The 26945-nt window shown below is 39.2% G+C and overlaps 2 protein-coding genes across 3 annotated transcripts in view; one reads left to right on the top strand and one right to left on the bottom strand.

Annotated features, from left to right (window-relative positions):
- Positions 1-26945, top strand: part of LOC140171323 (uncharacterized) — a 96581-nt gene that overhangs the window by 22525 nt on the left and 47111 nt on the right. The gene's annotated exons all lie outside the window — the stretch shown is intronic.
- LOC140171322 (uncharacterized) lies at positions 651-4303 on the bottom strand. The gene has a single exon (XM_072194558.1). It carries the CDS (start codon positions 4139-4141, stop codon positions 2003-2005), a length of 2139 nt encoding a protein of 712 aa, XP_072050659.1. The 5' UTR covers positions 4142-4303; the 3' UTR covers positions 651-2002.

Genomic DNA, 26945 nt, shown 5'->3' with positions numbered 1-26945 from the left:
TCACTGCTAACATATAATACTTTTAGGGGTCATGGGTCATAACTATACTAAGTATGAACCCTGAGGGCGCTATAGTTCTTGAGCTAGAGATGTTTCAAATTTTACACATATTGCCCCCTGTAGCCCATGACCTTTGACATCTGGGGTCGGGGGTACCAAAGGATGTTTCTAGGGGTCATGGGCCATCATTATACCAAGTATGGGCCCCGAGGCTACTTTAGTTCTTGAGCTAGAGGAGTGCAAAGGACTGATCTTGAGAAGGAGAAGAAGAAGAAAGAGGAGGAGAAGAATAAAGAGCATAAGCAGAATATCTATGCCCGCTAACACGGGCATAGATAAGGAGAAGTCAAGACTAAACACAACAAATACAATATCTATGCCCCGTTGCACGGGCATAGATAACACGGGCATAGATAAAGAACCACACCCAATTTATGAATTTAACTACCCATTAAAAATGAAACAAAAGCAACTCTCCAGATAGATCTGATGATTTCTGATTTTTGTTACAGAGCCCCCACCAGGACACAGGCGTCCTCGACTGTTTGGTCCGAATACAAACAAAAATCAGTGTACAATAATCTCCTATTTACCTTAGGCACACATTTCCTTTTATGTACTAAGTTGTTAATATACAACACCTCTTTGAAGATCATGCATCATTATAAAACAAAATTATATATTCAAACACATGTTTGAAGTTGCAAAATAAAGTTTACTTTCATCCAAAACTTGACATGTGTTAACACACAATTTGTATTTGTAAACCTCAACAAAACAACAGTATTGTTGTTTCATACACAAAGAGTGACAAATTTGAGTCAACTTTATAATTATTTGGTACAAATACATTACAATCTTGAGGATAACCTCAACTTTACTCACCTAGAGGAACTCTATGATTGTGCAAACCTAAGATTTTGGATTCTTAAATTTGGGGTACAATCATTCCTGGATCCCACAATTTATATCAAAAATTGACCATTTTAACTACCTGCATTCAAAGTGAGAGTAATGACTGAGAAAGACAATGGGATATGGGAAATTATCCTGTTTTTGCATTTTAGAATAGTAGTATCTTATGAGACAAGTAAACTTCCATGTCAGCTGTCCATTTTTTTTTCAGCTAGACAGGTACTTGTAGTCACCTACTAACTGGTGCATGAATTTCCAACTCCCATCACATGAAAAATATTTCCATCCTTCAATACACTTTGGTACATTTCAAGGCATAACTCCTCCATGTGAAAGGTAAAATTGTTACTTTAGAAGCTTTTAGAGCCTATTAACATCAAACTTAAAGTAACTCCAGTATCACCAGGTACCAGTAAACTTCCAGCACTCAGAAGCCTGCCAAACACAATTCCATACTGAACCTTAACTCATCTCCATACCAGTCCACTCACTGTGAAACAACCTCAAAACTATGGAACTCAATTGATGAATGAACTTTTTGAGAAAACCTCTCAACCACCTGTTCCCTGTTTGTTGAGACTAGCTCGACAAGCCTTATTCTGCAACCTTAAAACTGTTCGCCATCAAACTACCAACAAACCCAGCCTGGTAAAGTTTGAACATGACAATTCCAAACACGACCAGCTAATTACCCGAGGACCAAATTTCACGAGTGACACATCCTACTCTTGTGTTTTGTACTTCTAATCCATGAACTGGAATTCACACCAAGCAACACTGTACTTCCCACTCTGAAATAGTTTATACATTGTACACCCACCTAATACACTGAAAAGTTTCACAATGCAAAAGCATGGGATCATTATGAGTGGCGAATCTGCACCACATTTTCACGTCTGATTTGGCTACTGAAATAATGCAGTTAACATGTGGTACTTTTTTTTTTTTTAAACATACTTTCAGTATGCTGCTACTTTTGTACTATGCAGCCTTCTGTAACGAGCAGGCAGACGCCTTTCTCGGGTAGGATTTCTACGCCCATTACCCTTTTCTTTAGTTTCAGCACCAGGGTCTATGGTTTTAGATTTCAATTTTGGCTCATTTTGATTTTCACTTGCGTTGCTGTTCCTTTTCCTGCATGTTGGATGGGAAACTGTTTCTTTACACCAGGTTTGTGTACAAGGAGCGAGGGTTTTTCACCCACCTCATCCTGGTGTATTCTTGTGTCAGCTGATTTGTCCTTGTTTTCTGTGGTTTCTACCCGTGGGGTACATGTTATAAGCTCATTCTCAGTTTGACATGTGTCTTCCACTGGTTTGACACATTGGGATTGTTCTTCAAGTGACTCAGGGTATTTGGACGACCACTGGTCCAATTCTGGGCCCTCGTACACCTTTAACCTGTCCATGTGGACAACTTTAAACTTGGCCCTGGGGCTTCGCTGTATGCGGCAGTGCACATCGGACAGTTTTGTGACCACCAGGTATGGCCCTTCCCAGGGTAGCCTTAGTTTCTTGCTGATACCTGGCTTCCTTTGGAAGTTATATAGCCACACAAAGGTACCTTCAGATATGCTACTCCCGTAAGCTTTCCGATCATAATATTTCTTCTGCCTCCGAGCACTAGTTTGTATGACTTTACGGGCTCGGTCATGGGCAGATCTGAATTTGTCTCTTAATGATTGGGCATAATCTGTCTCTTCTTCATCTTCATGTACTGCTTCCACCAGGAGATCAAGTGGGGTCGCTACCTCACGGCCAAACATCATCATGTTTGGTGTTTCTCCAGTTGATTCTTGAACTGCGGACCGGTACGCATAGCCCACAAATGGCAACTTTGTATCCCAGTCCCTCTGTTTCTTATATGGATCAAGGAGGATGGACACTAGATTAACGAGTGTTCGGTTATAGCGCTCTATCATTCCGTCAGACTTGGGGTTATAGCCACATGTACGTGTCTGAGAAACTCCCAAGAGCCTTAATGACTCTTTGAAAACCTTGCTCTGGAAATTGGTCCCTTGGTCAGAGTGCAATTCCAGGGGCATTCCGTACCGACACACAAATTCACCCACAAAAGCTGTGGCCACGGTTTCAGCGGTTTGGTCTGGGATGGGCAGAGCCTCCATCCACTTTGTGAAGTAATCCCCGATTACTAATACATATTTGTTACCTGACTCACTTTCTGGGAGGGGTCCCAGGATGTCCAAGGCAACTCTTTCAAGGGGGCCACCCACCTGATACTGTCGCAACCGGGCTCTCCTTTTCTTTGGGGGAGTCTTACGTTTCGCACATCCAGTACATTGGCGCAACCATGATCGAACATCTTCAATCATTCTAGTCCAATAGTATTTTTCCTGTAATTTACCTAGAGTTTTCTTTTGGCCCAGATGACCAGCAGCGGTTGTACCATGGCATTGCTCTAGTACTATCTTACGTAAGTTGGGAGGGATTATTACTTTGTATACTGTCTCTTCTCCCTGGGTTGGCACCCACCGCCTACACAGGACAGCATCCCACACACACAACAGGTCCCACTGAGCCCAATACACTTTGAGATCAGGGACACTAGGTGAAATATCACTCCATTCTGGTCTGGGTTCACCTGCTTCCAATTTTAAGAGCAAAGAACGCATACTTGGCTCCTCCAGTTGGGCTTCCCTGATTTCGGCTAGTGGCAAAATGGGACTCACTCTAACTGTCCTTATGGTGGCAGTAGATGATGTAACCCTGTCTTCATCTTCTCTCTTTTGGGAAGTATGCTGTTGCTGCATACTGACATAATTGGCTGCTGTGTCATAATTGGCTGTGTTGTCAAAATTGGTTGTTGTACCATAATTGGTTGTATTGTCACAATTGGTGGTTGTGTCACAATTGGCTATGTTGTCACAATTGGTTGTAGTGTCACAATTGGTTGTGGTGTCACAATTGGCTGCGGTGTCATAATTAGCTGTATTTTCACAAAATGTAGCTATGTCATAATTGGCTGTGTTGTCACAGTTGACTGTATTGTCACCATTGGCTGTTTGTGTGAGACTTGTTTTCGTCCCATTTGTTTCACTGTCTTGTTTTACACAATTTGTTTCATTAGCAGGGGAACTTCCTAGAGTTACATTTCCTAATGTAATTTTCTCATCAGTTCTACCACACTGCTTACAGGGGGTACATGGCCGTCTTGATAATGCATCAGCATTATTGTGTCTGAGTCCTGGCCTATGAATCAACTCCATATCATAACTACCAAGAACTTCCAACCATCGGGCTAATTGACCTTCGGGATCTCGGAAATTTATCAACCATCTCAAAGCACCATGATCTGACCGTACTATCACTTTTCTACCATAGATGTAGTGACGGTAGTGTCGCAAGAAGTGCACAACAGCCAGCAGCTCCTTCCTGGTACGCATGAGTAGTTGCGTTCAGGCTTTTTAAGCGTTCTGCTTCCATAGGCTATAACCTTGTCAACACCATCTTGTTCTTGGGACAATACCCCACCTATGGCATATGCACTTGCATCACAGTCTACTGTATACTGACCTTCAGACCTGGGGTAGGCGAGTATTGGAGCAGTGATCAGACACTGTTTCAACTCCTGAAAAGCCAATTTGCAATCATCAGACCATCTAAACTCTGAATTCTTTTCAGTCAATTTGTACAGGGGCTTTGCTATCTTTGAAAAGTTGGCTATGAACCGTCTGTAGTACGCAACCAGACCCACAAAACTCCTTACATCTCGGACACAAGTTGGGGTAGGCCAATCTTTGACAACTTGGACCTTCTCTGATTCAGTGTGCACCCCATTAGGAGTCACCACATGGCCTAAATAATGCACCTCAGTCTGAAATAAATGGCATTTGCTGGGTTTCAACTTTAACCCTGCCGATTTCAGGCGCTGGAAAACTGTCTCAAGTCGAGCAATTGTCTCCGGTACTGTACTACCATAGGTTATGACATCATCAAGGTATACAAGTAAAGTCTTCCAGTGAAGGCCACTCAACACCCGTTCCATTAAACGCTCGAATGTACTGGGGCGTTGCCCAAACCGAAAGGCATTACGTTCCAACAATACAATCCACCTTTGACTGCAAAAGCCGCTTTTCTCACGAGCACTGTCATCAAGTTCTACCTGCCAGTACCGGACGCAAGGTCCAAGGTACAGAACCACTGAGCACCGCCAGCGCATCTATGGATTCGTCAATTCTGGGGAGGGATACGAATCCTTCTTGGTCAACGATTAACTTTACGCAGGTCAAGACATAGGCGATACGTACCGTCTTTCTTCATGGCCATTGTCACCTGTGACGACCAAGGCGAGTTGCTGGGACTTATCAATCCCCTATCAAGTAGGCCTTTAGCTTGCCGATCAATTTCAGCCTGCTGCATCTGGGGCGCTCGTCTAGGACGTTGTTTTACTGGCTTGGCATTGCCTGTGTCTATGGTATGTTTGACTAAGTCAGTCCTCCCTATGTCTTCATCTGATTTGGAGAAAATATCTGCATATTTGCACAACAACGCTTTTACCTGTGGGACATGCTCTGTTGGTATGCAACTAATACTCTCTGCCAACAAACCTTGTAAGTAATCAGGGACAGTAGACTCAGTCTGCATTCCACCTGGATCGACAGTCTCCACTTCCGTTTCCCGTAAGGTAGATACCTGACTTTTGGCAATCAAGTTCCACGACTCCAACGGTGACATGGATGCAATCACTGTCCCCCTCTTGACCGCTCTAAATTTTTGACCCAAGTTGCAGACAGGCACAATGACAGTTTCCTCCACATTCACCACACTATGGGCGACTATAATATCATGTTCCGGTAAGGGCGAGAGTTCAAGGGTTCAACCAGACCAACAATCCTGTCCGTCCCTTTATCAACAGCACCACCCGCCCACATTCTGTCCTTTGCCCGGGTAACAATACAAGTTTCATGACCGGGGGGAACTACAGTTGTTTCTGAAACAATCAAGCGTACACAAAACACTTCACCACTTGTAGTTTTGCACGGGACTCTCCTGCCTTTTACTACCAGTTCTAGTTTCTTGAAATCCAATTTGCCCCCTTGACCTACCAAAAAATCCATACCCAAGAGACCACAAGCCTCCACATTTGAAACTCTTACTTCCACTGTTTGCCGAACTCCACCGACTTCAATCTCCATCCAAGCTGCACCCCATGTTTCTAGGGTTGCACCATCAGCAAGGGATGGATCTTTCTTAATTGGGATCAATGGAGGTCGTTGAACTTCAGGTATTGACATATAGGAGGCAAAAGAAATGGTGGTGTGTGTACACCCACAATCCACCAATAGGTCCAATTTGAGCCCCTGAAACTAACTGGGACATACATATCAAGGACTGGTTTATTACATGTATCTAGTTCAGTTGTGTCGTGGGCCCTCCGTCCCCCTGTAGTGACCGTCCCATGGCCCTCGGGGGCGGCCGACTGTCGTTTCCCTGTCTCGACTTGTTATACGTGGCATACCCTGCCGGATCTTGGCTCTGGAATTTAGGACACTGACCCTTGTAGTGGCCTGCCTCCTTACAAAAAAAACAAGAATTCTTTTTTGTTTGGTTTGCAGATACTCGACCTTGGAGGCCCTCTACCAAGGTCAACAGGGTATGCATCTTCTTCTCCAATTCCTGTAGCCGCCCATCATCAGGACTGGGCTTCTCATGCGTTTCTACTGTACGCATATATCCAGATTTGGGGCCCACTTTTCTACTTTTCTCAGCCTTCAGAAAACACTCCATGTCAAGGGCTGCTTTTACAGCATCGGCTAGTGTTTTGGGGCACTGCCTAAATATGGCGTGCCCGTAACTCACCATCCTCCAGCGACTCTTTAAATTGCTCTTTAGCTAGTTGCTCTTGGGAGTCAATAGGGATGTCTGGGTAGGCTCTTGTCACCAATTGTCTCAAGCCTTGGGCTAATTCCTGCAGGGTTTCCCCAGCTTTTCTTTTCCGGGTCCGGAACTCCACCCGGTAATTCTCTGGGGTGCAGCTGGGTCCAAAACAACGTTCCAAAATTTGCTTTAGCTCCTTATATGTACACTCCTCTGGCAACCACTTAGAATCTAATGCCTGTACGGCATCTCCCGTGAGGCATGTGGCTAGCCAGGAGCACGCCTCGGTATCCCCCCAATTATTTAGCTTTTTACAAGCTTCAAAATGTATGATATAACTTTCCCAATTCCCCTTGCCATCATACTTTTCCGGTTGTCTTTCCTTCCTATGTACTTTTACCGATGCTTGGGAATAGTCCCTTTGTACTGGAGTAGATTGATACCTCAGTACTTTTCGGGGACAATCTATTTGTTCCTCTTTTAACTTATCCACTGAGACTGCCTTGGGTGTACTCTCATTATTACCAAAACCCTCCCATGGACCTGGGTTCCCAAAACCAAAGTATGACAGACCCGCATTACCATGATGAGTTACCTTCGGAGTCTGCACTTGGGCCTCTTTCAAGTCCGCAAGTTCAGCTTCAAACTGTGCTGCACGCTGTTTTGTCTCCCAAAGCTGACTTCTGAGCTCAGAGAGTTCCTCCAGGGTCTCCCATTCTTTACTGTCAGACTTAGCTGCACTCTTTGGTACCTTATCATCCATATCATGATACTGAGCCATATTATCACAATTACTTGCCATTGTGTGCTGTGATTACTATTCAATGACTAAAATAAAAATTGCTGAAGTTTTCCGAACTGGCCAAAACAACGCGTACGTGTTCGCAAAACTAAATTGACAGGATCCCACCGCTGCCACCAAAATTTGTAACGCGCAGGGGGTCTTAGTTAGGATGGAATTAATAAAGTAAAATGCTGCCACCCCCTTACCTAAATCATTAGCCTTCAACTACCCTTCACAAAGCGGTCGTCAATAGCGGTCAGCTAGCGGTTGAATGCCATGTGACCGCTAGTTATTATAGCGGTCATATATAGTATTCTGTAGTGGAAAATTAGCCTTCCTATTCGACTACCCTTCGACTACCCTTCGTATGAGGCGAATTATGCAAATGAGCCACGCTAACTAATGGTCGACCACTAGTGGACCAGTAAGCGAATGCTATACTAATGGTCGACCAGTAAGCGAATACTAGTAGTGACCAGTAGTATTAGCGGTCGACCACTAGTGGACCAGTAAGCCAAATGCTATACTAGTGGTCGACCAGTAAACCATAGTATTGACCAGTAGTGGTCGACCATAAACAGGACCATCCAGTATTATAGCAGAATGCTATACTACATGTAGCATAGGATACATGTAAGCTGAATGGGGGTTGGGGTGTGTGTGATGTGGGGGGATGTGTGTGCATGAAGGGGCGCTTGAGGTATACTGATGGTCAAGGACTTTTTTCCCACCAACTGAGGCCTTCCAAAAGCTGTGGACATCACTGGTGCTACTACACCTCTTCTGGCATAACAATAGGGGGCACCATGGGGGCAGTAATTGATGACCCCGGTGTCTGAAGAATCTCCCCAGAATGTCCTTAGTCACAGTTTATATTTTCATGCAAAACAAACAGCTTGTAAACAGTAAACACAGATGAATGTGGAACTGAACTGAACTGAACATTTAAACAATTGCAATGGGAGACCGTCTTCAGTTTCGGAGCACACAAGCACAATGGCATGTATGTATCCGTAAGTCATGCATTTGCAAGATACCTCTATCGTGCATTAAATATACTGTCCGCAGTTGCTAGGTAAAATTGCATTTCATACATGTAAAAGTGTCCTCAGTTTGTCAATTGAATGCAGTTTCAGACGTCAGCGTTTGTATAGTCCTAAACTGCATGTGTCCACGTTTGGAATAACACTCGGGTGTGTGTGGTATTGATCAGGGTTTCCTTAATGCCAAATGAGGACACACACCAGATGTTTCCAAAAACAAGGATCTATACATGCCACAAGGGATTGTATGACTGAAGGGGGCACGTGCACATCCTCCAAATGCCACCCTTCTGCATCGTGCAAGCATGACTGGCAGCGCTGATGCACCCTGTACTTTCTAATTTCTAATCTTTTGACAATATATATCATTCCAAACAATTCAAAAAATGTTCCCAGCCGGAGGCCTGTATGATATATACATGCATGTATAGTAGTATAATAAACACAGCCAAAAAAGAAGGTCTCCAGTAGTTCCATCCCCATTTAATCAGAGTCTGATGAGTTTATGGCAAAATAATTTATATAATAGTTTTCTATACACTTTCCTTCAAACGTTGATATCAAATTTGATATAAAAAGTTTAATCATCATGAGCATAGGAGCCGTTGTTTGGAAATTCGTGCAATTTTAAAAATGACAAATTACGAATTGACCACGCACAATCCTATGCATGGTATCAGCTTATTATGTGGCCTGAAGCAACCCGTACAGGAATCATTGCACACTTGCCTGCGCACAATTGAAAGAGCGGGGTATTTGATTTGCATTTTGACATGCATGGGTAAACGTTTAACCTGCCGGTCTATTCAGGCGACGTAATTCTTGGCACTCACGCTAGCTCTGCTTCGTGATACAATTCCTATGTCATTTTTAAAATTGCGCGAATTTCCAAACAACGGTTTCTATGCTCACGATGATTAAACTTTTGATATCAAATTTGGTATCAACCTTTGAAGGAAAGTGTATAGAAAACTATTATATAAATTATTTTGTGATAAACTCATCAGACTCTGAGTAAATGGGGATGGAACTACTGGAGACTTTCTTTTTTGGCTGTGTTTAGTACATTCCTCCATGAAAATCTTCAGCAAAGTAGCCCGTTTTTTTACTGGGAAAAAATATTAACTGCATATACGGGATACAGTATGTAATAATTATTAATAAATGCCTCAATATAATCTCCTCCTTGCACTAGACCATTCCCTATTTCAAGAAACTGCCAGCATAAAAACTTATACATACCAAATTTACATCAAATATATTTTAAGCTTACCTATGTTATCCATGCATGTAGCATTTTTGTTTGCACACAATTACTATATGGATCACATAAATTCAATTGCCAAGCAACATCCCAATAATTTGTACAATTAATGCCTGTAATACAGCTAAAAACATCAAAAAACAAGAGTCCCATATCATCTCTGCATTCACACCAATTCAAAATGGCAGTTATAAATATATTCCCATCATGCTCCAGTCCTTGACCCTGGGGTCGACCATTAAGGAATTTAGTTGAAGGGTAATATACTTTGAAAATTTTCCTTCTTGTTGAGAATACTAAGCCACTTGGTCTGAATGGTAGATTAAAGCTATGAATAGTAAGAGGAAGGGTAGTTAGCGGTCCTTACTATTCAGGAAAATCTTACACTAATGGTCGTACTACTATTCGAGGGTCTTGAATAGTAGCGACCACTATCAATACAGTATTATTAGAGTTCGAATGGTAGATGAATAGTTATCGAAGGGTATCTTAGCCTTCCTGTTTGGTAAGGGCCACCACCTAACTTGGAATTCCCCGGACTGAACTAGGGCTAAACAAATCAATGAAATGGACCCGTTTGAACACAATATATGTTCACCTGTCAACCTAACTCAAACACGTAAATGACTTATTTCCACACATAATCTTAAATCTGTCAAACATTTTAATAATATAAATGCTACCAACTCTTGACCTGACAATATTCACAGTCACAATGTTATGGCTTTTGACCTGACAATATTCACAATCACAATGCAATGGCTTTTGACCTGACAATATTCAGTCACAATGGAATGTATATATGTATATGGCTCAGTATCATCACTTCTTACTAATTAATGTTCAGTGTTCATAACTTCATAAAGTTTCAGACTTCACTTGACTTTGCTTGACTTGACTTGACTTTGCTCCTGGTTTATAAACTCCTGACTTCCTGACGGCCTGTAACATATCAAGAACACAGTACCAGAATACAAATTACACACTCAAAAGATGACCCAGCAGGACATGGTTAACACTTACAATACTTGAAGATACACACATGGAATCTTACACTTTGTAACATTATTTCCATACTATTACTTTCCTTTAAAAGGTCATTGAGCTTACCAGCAATCAATTTTCATACACATCTCAGGTCGTTATCTTGAATACACAACTAACATTATGAACTTTGCATGCAATGAATATTTATGAAAGGTCTGAACAGCATTATGCATGGTTTAATTGGTTTTACCAAAACAACATCAACATAGAACAATCTTTGGTCTATTTTCAACTATGAAGTCTTAAATACTACTGAAACATACACAAGTACAATGTACTAGCACTAGTATAAACAATGGATTTATCTTAACATGACACTTGCACTTTGTTTATACGCACCGAATTCATTTTCTGTCGCATATGAGGCGACGCATGTGCACACCATAAGCTACCGCAGTGCGAGTTACCTTCGATTATTTGAAGTCAGCACTACAAAGGGAGAAAGAAAGAAAGACAAAGAAATGCACTCATTTTGCCACATTCAATCTCGCTCATAGACAACATGTGTAAAGTTATGAAATTCACAGAGCCTGTGTGTTAAACCAATGTGCATTCAGAATTTAGGTGTTTTCATAATTATCCAAACTACAATCTCTATCTGACGAACCTGACTTCTAAATTAATGTCCTACACACACTTAAATCATATAAAGCAGTGATTAAAGATCATTCGTGCCATAAGTACTCATGCCAACACAGCTAACCTGTCAAAATGCTCATCACCAAATTAAGGTAGCAGAATTTTGAAGCTTGGACACGCATGTTTATTTTACAAAATGACCAGTCGTACTGCAAAGCTTATTTCACCACGAAGGATTAGTCCTTCAAATCTATCATTTATCTACATGATAGAGAATATATACTTCTTACACTCTTACCACTTATTCCCGGCAAGATAATATATCACAATCAGAAATTCTGCAAACCATTTGACACTCGTAGCTTGTCAAGTTTGTTTACAAACACCCGCATGGTTCCTTTCATACAAAAGCTGCCGTCTACGTCATAACTTTTGTGCTCACGGCAGCACATCAAACTTTTAATCACACATCGCTGGGTGGTGCAATGCCAAAAATGTAAACAGACTTTCTTTGATCTTGCAATATTGAACCAAGTTCTAAAATACTTAATATTACATGTTCTATTCGACACCAAGCTTCTGATAATGTACCATTTTTAGAGAAGAATTGGCTTCACAATCAGTAATAAAATACACTCGCCTCTTGGCAGGTTTGGGTTGCCAGTTCAAAGTTTCTTCTGTATCTTAAATGTTGTAACTGAAATCGCAAGTACATCAGTTTCACCGGGAGAGTTTTAGAATGACAAGAAAAAGCAAAAGAACCACACCCAATTTATGAATTTAACTACCCATTAAAAATGAAACAAAAGCAACTCTCCAGATAGATCTGATGATTTCTGATTTTTGTTACACCTTGTTGCATACCAGGGCCTTGTTTAGCAGGGGGGGGGGGGGAGGGGCAAGGCTGCCCCACTTTTTCTTTATATCTTAATTTTTTTCAATTAGAGCACATGTTTACCTTTTGGCTGCCCCAATATTAGTGATGCCTGGATTGGCTGCCCTTTGTTAAACCTTATACTATGGCCCTGTTGCATACCACTATTTGGCCAGCATATACAATTGGAATAGTTTGGTTAATTTTATAAAACGTGATTTACATTTTTTTCGTGTTTTTCATTTGTTGTTGTTTCGTCAATTTAAGTTATATTTGTACAATAATTTGATATCTTGATCACTTGCCTGGGATCGCATACATTAAGAAGAATGGATTGATAAAATTTTAAAGAACAGTCAACTTTTAAGTTTATTAGTGTTTACATATTCTTAAATACTAGGCGGTTACCCGTATTTCTCGGTTCTCGGCTGTCATAGTTATTGGCTTTTGCGGATCTCAAACCTGGGCTTCCTTGGCCAAAGTTACACCCTCCGACCAAGTTTGAACTCCATAAGCAATTTGAAATCTTTGTTTTTTGACCTATGACCTCTCAACCGTAGGTCTGTCAAAAAGGTCACAATGGAATTTTGTTAGTCCAATTTCCACCTATACCCACCAAGTATGAGCTCCATGATAGGCAAGAAATTTTTACCTTTTTGACCTCTTAACCGTAGGTCTGAACACCGTGGAAACTTTTGTTTGTTAGTCCAAGGTCCACCCGCCCACCAAGTTTGAGCTCCATAGGAGCAATTTGAAATGTTTACCTTTTTTGACCTATGACCTCTTAACCGTAGATATGACGAAAAGGTCACCGTGGAAACTTTTGTTTGTTAGTCCAAGGTCCACCCACCCACCAAGTTTGAGCTCCATAGGGGCAATTTGAAATTTTACCTTTATTGACCTATGACCTCTTAACCGTAGGTCTGACAAAAAGGTCATCGTGGAAACTTTTATTTGTTATTCCAAGTTCCATCCACCCACCAAGTTTGAGCTTCATAGGGGCAGTTTGAAATTTTTACCTTTCTTGACCTTTGACCTCTTAACCGTTGGTCTGACGAAAAGGTCACTGTGGAAACTTTTGTTTGATAGTCCAAGGTCAACACAATGGCATGGCTAGATTTGCCATTTAAAGTATTTGAAATTAGACTTCAATTGAACTTGACCCCGTCCTTGACCTTTGACCTTAAAAAATATAAACTCGTTCTTACTCATACCAAGCTGCACCCACCCACCAAGTTTGAGCCCCGTATGACCTACGGTGGTCTCACATTAGCAGTCACAGACAGACAAACAGACAACTCTACAGAGAATAGCGTATTATTATATAGATGTTACAAGCATGACTACCATACAGAAAGCGGATTTGATTATCATATATGTAAAACATGGAAAACACAATAGAAATAGCCTTGAGTCTGTAGGTTAAATTTGAACATTTGCCAAGCTAGAAATAAGGTACTGGACCATGACGTTGCAGGTAATTTTCATGTAAAAAGAATGTTAAAATGTTGTGTTTCAAATTTAGCTTGAGAACCGTCACCAATTGGGTTCAGCGACCTATAACATGTTCAAAACCACAGGTGGCCAACATTAATGGCTTTGAAAATTGGTCGCAATTGAATATATTTTGATAACTATATTCAAATTTCCAATTCTATGTGTAGAATACCTGGTAGGTCGATAGCGATATGAAAAGCCTTCATTCTATCTCATGATCTATTAAAACATGATCAACTTTTTTATTTGCTATATAAGTTACGATGTTAAAAAAATTTCTTCTTTTCATTCACTGAAACCTACACTAATCATAACCTTGCACTGATGGTCTGCTGTCCCCGGTCTTGGCCTCAGCACCCGAATAATCCATGGTTCAAAACCAAGACTGGAGAAAACAACTTTAGGGTAAATAGGGTAAAATTGTAAATTTTGCATACCAAGTAGCAAAAATCGATTTATCCTTAGTGTAAGAGAGCATGAAATACTAATAGGATTAGATATGAGAAAGGTTTTTAACACAAGTCTCCACATACATAAATGACAGCCAGTGAAAAAATTTCACTGACCATCCAGGATTTGAACCTGGGACCGATGCTCTACCAACTGAGCTAATGAGTCAGATGGAGAAGAGCAGTGATGTTATTATCTATAGGCCTTCAGTTCAATAGGATTAGAGTTAGGGTTAGGATAAGAGTTAGGATTTAGGGTTAGGGTTACTGGTAGGATAAGGGTTAGGGTAGGATTAGGTTAGGATTAGAGTTGGGATTTGTTTGGTATTCTCTCACACGAAGGATACACCCAAAAATCACCTTCTTCTCATACTGTGAAATTCAAACTTTTGTGCGTGCTTCACATGCAAATGTCAAAGTAAAACTGGAACAAAATATGCTCATCCCCTTAACTTTTAATGCTTCCACTGCCACTGAATTTGGCCAAACCGGCCTATGCAATAATTGCGGTTGGTAATATTACAACTGAAACCTAATTCCGTTCTGTCAAACATAAAAGATGACAGAAAAATACAGCAGAAAGACAAATGTTTGCATTTAGTAATAGACTAGTGAGTAGGGTCCAAAGGTTAGTGTACAGTAGTAGGAATGAATAAAATAAGAAAATTCTTTTGAATAGAAACTAGCAACTTGACCATGTACTTGTCAAGAAATGTTATCAAGAGTTCTCTATGAAAAGAACCTATTAATTACATCTTACTTTATCTTAAATAATTTAATATGTAGGCATTTATCTAGTGTTTTTAGAACAGACCATCAGAGCGCTTTGTTTGTTCTTGTGAATACCGTATTCATTCCATTAACCGCCCATGACCCTATAAGCGCCCACAAATTACAACAAGCAAACTGATATTGCTTGATTTGTTGAGAAGTTTGGGAGCTGATCCTGGCTGTAATGGTTTATTGTGGTATGTATAGGTGCAAGTCCAGTGTTCGAAATATGCCTCAAAAAGTTACAGGCCAGCCGGGCTTGACCTTAAAAAGTTACTGGCCAGCCGGGTCGGCAACTAGATGCCAGTCAGAAAAGTTACCGGCCAGGCCAAAAAGTTACAGGCCAATGGCTGGCTGACCGGCCCTATTTCGAACGCTGTGCAAGTCCCTCATGAATATTGCTTAATGGTTTATATGGTTTATCTGTAGCCACAGATATTGGGGAAGTGTGCTGAGGCTTGTGGGTTTATGCCTGTGCGTTTGTATTTTTCCCAGGACTTTGCAAATTTTTGATGATTTGGAAACCCCAAAATTCTATGTAGCATGTAGTGGATGGGTCCAAATATGTACTGGGTAGGAACTTTAATATTATAAACTTCATAAATCCCTACTTAAGGGATCTAGAATGAGCGTTTATGGCGTTTCGACAGTATTTTTTGTGGGACAGAGCACCTCAGGCGTGTCGAATTGCATTCTGAATCTGAAGCATGTCTTTCTGATATCAAATAATTTTCATTTTTGAAATTCACGATATAATACAAATTTTATGACAAATTATTAAAATTTGATATTTTTCAAATTTTGATATATAACAGTCCTCGAAATAAATTTTAAAGTACAGTTAAATATCAAAAATATCAATTTTTAATGATTTGCCATAAAATGTGTATTACATTGCGAATTTCAAAAAATCAAAATTATTTGATATCAGTAGGACATTCTTCGTATTCAGAATGCAATTCGATATGTCTGATGTGCTCTAATGTCCCACAATAAATACTGTCCAAACGTTCATACCCCACCCCTTAAGGGTGCAACATTTGGTGAAAACTTGGACCTTGCTTTGACAGTAGTCCTATTTGTGTATTATGATTATTCTATAAGACTTAGATAATATAAACTTATTTCCTTGTCATGCTTATCGGCTGAGTCACTGCTGAATTACACCATTGATAACAATGGACATGCAGCGTCTGCAGGAATTTTTCAAGGGGGTGTGATGATAAAAATACTAAAATAAAGAAATGGCAGCGAAGCGTCATCCCGTCGCGCTTACTTGTGACGCAGAAAGTCTGAGGGGATGTGCCCCCCTCAGAATTAGAAACTTTTGGAAAATGAAGACCTAATTGAAGCGATTTGGTGGACAATTTTGGCACTATTAGTGTGTAAAATTTTAAATTGAAAAAGCCGAAAATTTGTGAAATGACGGTCCATGAAGCCTTTCGTGAACAAGTTTTTTCTTCAGTTGTAGGCCTATAAATTGTGTTAAACACAAATTGGTAAATATCGAAAGCACCGAGAATCAAAAATGGCTGCTTGTTTATCCATTGTGCAGGGGGTGTCTGAGGGGATGTGCCCCCCCCTCAGAATTAAAAACTTTTGGAAAATGAAGACCTAATTGAAGCAATTTGGTAGACGATTTTGGCACTATTAGTGTGTAAAATTTTAAATTGAAAAAGCCGAACATTTGTGAAATGACGGTCCATGAAGCCTTTCGTGAACAAGTTTTCTCTTCAGTTGTAGGCCTATAAATTGTGTTAAACACAAATTGGTAAATATCGAAAGCACTGAGAATAAAAAATGGCTGCTTGTTTATCCACTGTGCAAGGGGGTGTCTGAGGGGGGATGTGCCCCCCTCAGAATTAAGAAACTTTTGCAAAATGGAGACCTAATTGAAGCGATTTGGTGGATCATTTTGGGACTATTAGCATGATTAGTACATGAAGCCTTTCGTGAACAAGAAGTTTTGCCTCCTGCAGAAGTTCGAAAATTTGCAAAATGAAGGTCCGATTGAAGCCATTTGGTGCATAATTTTTACACTATTTAAATCATTGCTTCAAACAGAAAAAAGGGCCCGAACTCAATTTGCACAATTAAAACCTTTACGTATGTTGCGGGGTAGGGTCCGGGGTAGGGTGTGGGGTGTGATGTGGAGAGGTGTTGGTTTTAACATCATAAGGCCCTATATCCATGTCAATTAACAATTAAAACCTTTACGTACGTACGTTGCCAGGGTATAAAGGTGTAATGATGTGGGGGGGGGGGGTGTTAACATGTATTGACACATTTACGTACGTTGCCGGTCAATACCGGGTATAGGCCTAGGGGTGAGATAAATTTGTGTGGGCGGGGTAATTATGGAATATATAGGCCTATGATAATTGTAATAATATGTCCCATATGCCTTGCTCATCTCCCTCCCGTCTCCTCTTCCCATTCCCCCCCTCTCTCTCTCTCTCTCTCTCTCTCTCTCTCCCTGCCTCTCTCTCTCTCTCTCTTTCTTTGCCTTTTCTCCCCCATTTTAATTTTTTTGGACAGATCCAAGGGGTGTTTCACACCGTAACACCCCCCCATGCGCCAATGACAATGGATATATATTACTGACAAATCACAAAAATGGTTAGAAATTTAGCCAAGAATTCTCTCTTATCAATGGATCAATGGCACAGGGCTGGGCCAAGAAGAACAGGTTTTGTATTGAATTTTGAAAGTTCTGTTGGATATTTCATGGTACCAGTTGCCAGCAGAATGATTAGAGATAAATACACCAGTCTAGTTAATTAAGGTGACTTTTTTTCAGCCTAAAAAAATGAAAAAACCCAAACAATTAGATATTTAATGTCATATTTTTGCAATTTACTGCTATTAACTAAAAACTGCATGTGCATTCCCCCATAAAATTACAAGCCAATGTCCAAAAATTTAAAACAAAAGAGTCTAGATTACAGAAAAAACATACAATTAGCTCCCCCCCCCCCCTCAGCCCCCAATAGTTGTGTTAGTACCCATCCATATGCTATCATTCTGATTGGCTTATTTGATAGGGTCTATTCAGTGCAACGTGGGTTGATAGTGACAAATATACCAGTTGTAAGATCTGGATGAGCTCTGTTGAGGTATTTTTTACAACTATCAGCCCAGGTACTGAATAGCAAATCAATAAAGCGAAGAAATGCATTGTGGGAAGTTTTAGATATCATCTCTGGGTATACGGTTAATAATACAACAAACTACATGGCTGAAAAGTTGCCAATTTAACCATGAATTTGCATTTTAGCATTAGACTTTCAGATGACTAAAAGCAAAACAAAAACAAAGTTTGTCATGATAGTGCACAAACAATATATCTGCATTTTTGTCATTTTACCTGAGAAGTATTTTTGTGTTTCGATTTCATTATGTTTTAATTAGCCACTTGCACGGTTCGCCATTATGCACTATATGTGGGAGAGCCTCGAACTGGCAGCATACATGAATGGGAATTGAACCAGTCATATAACATTCTGTGTAAGGTTACGTAATTCTTCCTTTCATGTATGCTGCCAGTTCGAGGCTCTCCCGCATATAGTGCATAATGGCGAACTGTGCAAGTGGCTTAATTATTAAATAAAACTAATAATTGCACTTCTAAAACTTAATATAGCTTAAAATGTGTGCAGTTTCCTATATTTTCATAATTCATTAACCCTAACACTTAACAATGGTTTTTGCTATCGGAAGTTAAAGAAGAAATGAAAAAGGAGAGAAGATGAACGAAGAAGTCACTTGGTACCTCTTGGATTCGAACCTTAGACCCCTCGAACTATCAGCCCAGGTACTGAATAGCAAATCAATAAAGCGAAGAAATGCATTGTGGGAAGTTTTAGATATCATCTCTGGGTATACGGTTAATAATACAACAAACTACATGGCTGAAAAGTTGCCAATTTAACCATGAATTTGCATTTTAGCATTAGACTTTCAGATGACTAAAAACAAAACAAAAACAAAGTTTGTCATGATAGTGCACAAACAATATATCTGCATTTTTGTCATTTTACCTGAGAAGTATTTTTGTGTTTCTATTTCATTATGTTTTGATTATTAAATAAAACTAATAATTGCACTTCTAAAACTTAATAGCTTAAAATGTGTGCAGTTTCCTATATTTTGATAATCCATTAACAATAACAATTAACACTGGTTTTTTGTTATGAAAAAGGAGAGAAGATGAACGAAGAAGTCACTGCTCATTGTTCTTGCACTGATCTGATGATTTGTATCTAGTAAAACCTTTTTTGCTCATTTTCAAAATTTTGGTTGGTCATGGAGGGTAACACAACAATATTGTTGGGCCATATTTTGTCACTTATTTGTTTCATTGTTTCCTTTCTGTTAAAGGGGCGTGGTGCAATTTTTTCATGTTCTGTTGTCTAACTCACATTATGGCCTACCATTAAAACAGTATTTTTCCAAATTTGGAGTTGTAGTGCTCCAGCCATTTATTTAGATATGAGAGGCAAAAATGTTTATAACAATGCCGCATGTACTGCTGGTGTGGTTACCACAATTCACCACATTTTTGTTCACACCATCTAAATGAAACATATCTCAGGTATTAAATTTTACTGGGGTAATAAGAAAAAATAGGGGCTTTCTTCTGATTCTGAAATCTCAGTTTTGAAGTAGAAAAATGAGGGATAATTCTGTTGATCAGGCCAAGGACCTTTAATAAATTTAATTATATCAGAACTACATGTATCAGATAGTATTTTCTTGCAGAAACATAAAACATGAAAAACAATTACTATTTCAAACAATGTTGTCATTTGGTAATATTGATTTTGGTGGTAATACCACTAATCGGTAGTAATAAAATGTATCGTGCTGCAAGAGCTACATCCAAGGATTTTTCTCGACTGGAAGTGGCATTTATTGCATGACAGTGATAGTTCATCCATCATCCGGAATGTAAACAACTTTATATGGTTATGAATGGTTGCATCGCATGTAGACTACTCGCTCTCTTGAAGATTTCTCTTTTCTAAGAAGTTCATTTTATGACTAATTGAAGGAGTAGGTAGTTAATGACCTCTAAATTGAATTGTAAAGGGCATAACTAGGCAGTGGCGGCGCCAGGAATTTTTTCCGGGGGAGGGGGGCATTGAGGGGCCAAGTAAATTTCCAGGGGGGGGGGCAAGATCAACAAATTTTGCGCAAAATTGCCACAAAACATAATTTTGGGTTTTTACTGAGGGGGCAACAGGGGGGACAAGAGTTCTGACTGGGGCATTTTCCCCTCATGCCCTCCCTCCCGTGGCGCCCCACTGTAACTAGGTGTGTGCGCAGGAGGGTTAAATCAAGTGCCGCTTCAAAAATATATATTTACATCAAATCAGAAGGAATGAAAAAGAATGTTGTTTCTGGAACATATTTTCCCTCCAACTGGGACCAATTTTAATCAGGGCCAGATTTACCTTTTTGGGGTCCTGGGCCAAAATTTGGAGGGCCCCAAACTAACCATGAGGAAGGCATGATGTGCACTCAAGTGGCAAAGTTTTGGTTTTTACTGATTTTTACTATGACATTTATGTGTGAAGTGCATAAAACAATTTTAATTCTAAACTATTTTAGCCCAAAATTAATGTAATTTTTGGCCCCACATATATGTGGGGCTTATGTTATCATCCAGATGGTTGTTTGTTCCCTTGTTTCTTTCTTTGTTTATTTGTTTGTCCGGGCGGAAGCAAATTCATTAATCCACTCTCCAGCTTAAACGCTATCACCGATCAACTTCAAACTTGGTACGGAGGTAGGGTATGGTGGCCTCATGTGCTGTATAGTTTTGTGTTGCATTATTTGCATATTTATGAATATTAATGAGCTCATTAGCATATTTTGCCTACATTGTCCTTAATCCACTCTGCAGCACAAACGCAATCACAGATCAATTTCAAACTTGGTACGGTGATAGTATATGGTTGCCTCATGTGCTGTATACTTTTTTGTCGCATTATTTGCATATTTATGAATATTATTGAGCTCATTAGCATATTTTGCCTACATTGTCGTTAATCCACTCTGCAGCTTAAATGCAACCACCGATTAACTTCAAACTTGCTACGGTGATAGTCTATGGTGGTCTCATGTGCTGTATTCTTTTGTGTCATGTTATTTGCATATTTTTGAATATTAATGAGCTTATTTGCATATTTGGCCTACATTGTCATTAATCCACTCTGCAGCTTTAAGCATAATCACCGATCAACTTCATACTTGTACGGTGATAGTATATGGTGACCTCATGTGGGGGCCACCTTAATTACGAACCGCGTAATTCTAGTTTTTACATAGAGGGCCAATGCACACAAAGCCTGCAAAATTGTGCAATTTTACCCTATTTTGGCCCAAAACGTGGTGTCAATTTTTGGGCTAAAAAGGGAGATACACATTGCAATTTTAGGACCTCCAAATTTTGGGAGCCCTGGGCCCCAGCCCATCTGGCCCAATGGTAAATCTGGCCCTGCCAATTTTTCAATGACTGGGCTTCCCCTCCTCCCATGGAAAGACCATATGTGCTGTACTGACTTTCCACTGACCACTTCATGATCTGGAATGGAATTTGGTTGGAGTTCCTAAATAATAAGTACATGTAGCCCATTCTTTTGTAAGATTGAACACACACACACAAAAATTTGACCTATATTTCACAACCTTAAGCTGACATCATGTGACTCTAATCAAGCAGACTTTGAAGCCCCAATTGCAGCTCACAAAGTGACCAAATAAAAGTTACGCTTACCGCTTACCGGTAATTACTTTTATAAAGGTTGGAAACCCTAAGGCTAATTTATTGGTTTGTTCTTTACTACAATAGCAACACCAACACACCAGATGGTGATAGGCCTATGGGAAAAAATCCACTGTTTAGGTTTTATTCTTAAATTTTGCATTGATAAGTAAGAGACGTGGCAATTCTACACTGGTCAGTGGAGTAGCTGCCAGGGCTGGGGAGTAACTACCCCCCTGATAATTTTTGCCTGTTGGTACGTTTTTCTGTTGTTGCTGGGTCACATGAATAATAGAGTTATCACTATTTGAATACAAACATGGGTAAAGAAGAAATAAACAAACAAACAATGGCTTTGGGTGATATTCATAAACAAACAAAAACATTTTGTCATCATAGTACAATGTATGAAATGTAACAAAAAATCTGAAAATGATAAATAATAAGGGCCTCCCTCACCCAGTTTTAAAAAACACTGGACAAGAACTGTTTCTTTTGTTTAGCCCTTTGCCCCTAAATATGGGAAGCTTACAAAGCTAATTCAACTTGCATTATGCATACAATCAATGCATCTGGTTTAATGGGGTATTGGCGTGATCTGATTTGTCATGGTATAACACAGTGATTAGGGTTGATATGTTGTGGTAATGTTGCCGCTATATGCTGGCCGGAGGGGAAATCATCTCAATGTCGTGACTACTTGGAATTGAGTGCTTAGGTGATTCACAGATTGGAGAGATTCAATAGGCTTTGTAAGCTCATATTTGGACCCAATAAATCAACCCATTTGCAGGTTTTTTTCAGAGCTGTTTACATCTTTCAATTTACATTTATTTGATTGAAATGACTTATGAAGATCAGAGAAGGGTGAGCCAGAGAGAGGCCGTAGCAAGGTCGAAAACCGGGGGCACTCGACTTTGGAAGTGACAGGGATGTGCGAACAGCAGTTCGAAACTAGGGATCTTTTGGTGAGAGCCTAGACCCGGGGCCCAGACACCGAAAAAGGGGGGTCTTTCAGTGAGAAAGTTAAAAAAAAGGGGTTCTTTGCGTAAGACTGGGGAAAATCTGACCAAAAAGGGGGTCATTTAGTGAGACTGGGAAAAATTTGGGTCAAGATATAAAAGTTGATAAAAAAATTTCAAACATTTGAAAAAATTTAAAGAAAAATAATGAAAAAATGGGGTCATTCAGTAAGAGATTATCAGAATTTTCCTCAAAATTTTGGAAAAAATGGGGTCTTTCGGTGACAGGAAAACAAACAAGGGGGTCATTGGGTGAGAGGGAGTTCAGTAAAACAAACAAAAAAGGTCATTGGGTGAGAGTGAGTTGAAAAATGGGGGTCAATGTGGCCGCACATCCGCGTCACCCATTTTTGGTGAGTGAGCCCCAGGTAGAAAATATTAGGACGGTCAAAATTATCATCTGAAATACCTCATTCTATATGTGACATGATCTGGTCCATGGAGGCCAAAGGTGGCAAATTCAAAATTGAGATAAAGGTAAAAGTATGAAGTAAAAAAACAATAAAATACATTTCAAATAGACATCACATAACTTCATAACTTTAGAACCAAGTATGCTAGACCTGTGATGTTTTCAGTATATAATAGCCTAATGTTCCTATAATATGGTAATAATTACAGTATAACCAAGCCTGAAAATAAGCAGACTGGAACCAGGAGCAATATGTTTTTGAACATTGCTCCTAGTTTACTGGAATTTTACAAGCATCAGGAGCAATATTTGAACTTTGAAGAAACAGGAGCAATTTTCAAATAGTAAATCCTTTTCTGCATATACAATATAGCATTCCAGGACTACTGCATCAAGTGCAAAAACTGGACCAGGAGCAATTTTCTAAAATAAATTGCTCCTGGTTCATATAAATTTTACAATGAGAACCAGGAGCAATTGGTGACTTTACAAGGGCAAATTTGCTTATTTCCAGGCTTGACAGCAACTCAATTTTCAAAAATGAGTCCTTTGGCCTCCATGGACCAGATCATGTCACATAATGTACACATGTGACATTTGGCAGCTATTACAAATGGGACCTTATTGGGCTATTCCATTTAAAATCCACAAATTCCTCTGTGGAAGATTTAGGTTGAATCTTTCTTAGAGGGTGTATAAAATTCAAATGGAGTTGTTCAATGTGTTAATTCCATTTGCAATTCATACTCCCCCTGTGGAAGATATTTCAAAATCACAGACAACAGTTGTGGAGTTACAGTCAAAAATGAGGGAAAACCAATAATTGATCAATAAATCAATAACTACTTGCTTTGAGTTGCTGAATTTTCAGTACAGTAGTTGTAGTCCTTGCTTGCCCCTATAATATAGATATCTTACTTGTCACCAATGTGCTATAATTTTTGAGAAAAATGCAAAAATAAGCACAAAATTGGCCAGGGGTGTAGTACCCCCTTAAATAGCATACAGAAAGAAAGCTTTCATATTTCATTTGCATTACATATTTTGGTTTTGAGTGACCCTTTCACAAATCTACAACAGACAATGATAGCAGAACATAGTTTGGCATAAAGTCAATATTTGTCACCACAAATTTCCAATTGTTCAAATAGTGCTAAATTAAATAACTAATACATTCAAGAAAAGTAGTTTGATTCTAGTATTAAATGTTAACTCTTCCCCTTCCTTCCTTCCTTCCTTCCTTTCCTTCCTTCCTTCCTTTCTTCCTTCCTTTCCTTCCTTCCTTCCTTCTTTCCTTCCTTCCTTACTTCCTTCCTTCATTCCTTCATCATTTATTCCTTCCATCATTTGTTTTCTTTCTTTTCTTTCTTTCTTTCTTTCTTTCTTTCTTTCTTTCTTCTTTCTTTCTTTCTTTCTTTCTTTCTTTCTTTCTTTCTTTCTTTTTCTTTCTTTCTTTCTTTCTTTCTTTCTTTCTTTCTTTCTTTCTTTCTTTCTTTCTTTCTTTCTTTCTTTCTCTCTTTCTTTCTTTCTCTCTCTCCCCCTCTTCCCCTTAGGCCAAGAAAAAAATTGTTTGCTTGCCCTCAATTGAATTTTAACAATTGGGTCGGTCGGTCGGGATTTCTTTTTTTTTTTCTTCCTTTTTTTTTTTAATTACTAACAAACTCTACTGTTTGTAATTAATTAAGGCTCAAAATATGAACAATCAGACAATTTTGGTGTCAAAATGAATCAACTAACATTACAAAACAACTAAAATGTTGAACAAAAACTCTAAAATACATATTTTTTTTACATCTTCAGAATACAAAAATTTGAAAAGAAAAAAAAAACTTTTTCAGGAATTTTCAAAATTAGGGTCGGTATTCTTTTGTACAGTAAATAGAAAAAAAAAACTTTTTTCTGATTTCCAAAATTAGGGTCGGTCGGTTGAGGGCAAGCAAACATCTTTTTTTTTTTTGGCCTTATCTCATTCATTCTGACTTACTCCCTACATCTTTTATCTCTCTAAGAAACAACCACTCCGCTAAAAACATAAATGTACCGTTACCTAGGTTTCACAAAAGTTTTTTTGACAATAACCATAATAGCAAATCAGCAAAGAAATGCAGCATCACAAGTATAAAATGCCTAGTTTTTGTTTGGTACAGTAATTCTGGTGAATAGAGTAGGTCTTTTGCATGATGCCATGAACATACACCATTGTGACGAAATATATGAATTGAATGCCGAGTATAGTCACCTGATTTGTTCACGCAATGTTTCCATATAATTTACTGTGGTATTCATTGACGTTTAACAATAAGATTGTCACCTTTCTCAAGTCCGATATGAAGAGCCATTGATTTGTTTGTTCTTACTCATTCGGTATTCTATTATTTACAATATGGGCAATCAAATTAACATGTTAAAGAGATATTTGGGTATTTTTTGACAAAATTTTGTACAAAATATTACTTAGTATTAATGCTCTGCCAAATGATGTGAACAAATGAACACACCACAGAAATCCTTCAACTGCAAAGTTATTTGGTGCTTTAAAAATTTTCTCATATGGTCACCCTTCTACGATAATTGCCTAAGTCATTTTTTTATAATTTTGAGAACAAAGTACAAAATATGGTTCAAGCATGCATCAGTTACTTAGTAACCCTAATTATTTTTGCAATTCTGATTATCCTTTTAATTTGACTCACTATCATAATATTATGTTGCAGGGGCGGATTTAGCGGGGGCCCCCTCTATTTTTTGACTAGCAAAGGGCGCCTGTAACTTAAAAATACAAAAATTGTAAGAAATTTTTAAAAAAGGAACAAATTTGGCCATGAACAGCAAACAATGGGCCAAAACCGTTGAGTTTTCGAGGGGGTAACCCCTTTAACACATTTTTTTAGTCATCGACCAAAAGGCACCCCCTTTATCAAAAATTCCTGGATCCGACCATGTGTTGTGCAAAGATTGGTAAATAAATATGTTTAAATACATGTTTGAACCATTTTGTACTTTGTTCTCAAAATTACAAAAAGTGACTGGTGGTAATTATCGTAGTAGGTTGACCAGTGGCGTAGCGTGGGTCATCCGATTGGGGGGCACCAACTATGATTGGGAGGCACCGGGTCTGATTGGGGGGCACAAGCTATTTTTTGGCAATTTTCCTATGGGATTTTCTTAATTTTGCAATCGATTGGGGGCATGTGCACGCCCCCGCTTCCCGTGCCCCTATGACGCTATGCCACTGAGGCTGACAGTGACAATATGTATTTTACTTCTCATTTTGCCTGCTATCTCAAATTTACCATTATAAATGCAGCCAGTTGCAATAAATCGCATCACGTATACCATTGTTTACAAAATCCTATAACATCTCATCCATGCATGTGACTGACAATACTTTGACTGAATTCCACATATTTTTGTCACAAACAGAGGCCTTTTAAGGGAAAAACCACTGGTATGCTTTTGTATTTGTCTAGATCCCCAAGTTCAATAGTGATAGCAAATGATGTCAATGTGTGCATTGGCCCTGAACATGGACCAATTTGGTTGAATACCTACCACTTATCTATGGTCCCAGGGTATCAATGGTTGAGGTGTAGGGTGCATGCTATATATGCAAAGTGTTGGGTCAGTGAGGTCTTTGACTTGTCTTTTACTCTTTATTTGATATATTTTTGTATTAGTGGGT

The sequence above is a fragment of the Amphiura filiformis genome, chromosome 15, assembly GCF_039555335.1.
Source record: "Amphiura filiformis chromosome 15, Afil_fr2py, whole genome shotgun sequence".
In the NCBI taxonomy this organism is placed as follows: Eukaryota; Metazoa; Echinodermata; class Ophiuroidea; order Amphilepidida; family Amphiuridae; genus Amphiura; species Amphiura filiformis.
The sequence above is the reverse complement of the archived record's forward strand: the minus strand, read 5'-3'. Positions and strand labels throughout refer to the sequence as shown.

Bases quoted from the DNA above. Each gene is read 5' to 3' on its own strand.
- LOC140171322 (XM_072194558.1), bottom strand. From the start codon at position 4,141: ATGGAGTTGATTCATAGGCCAGGACTCAGACACAATAATGCTGATGCA.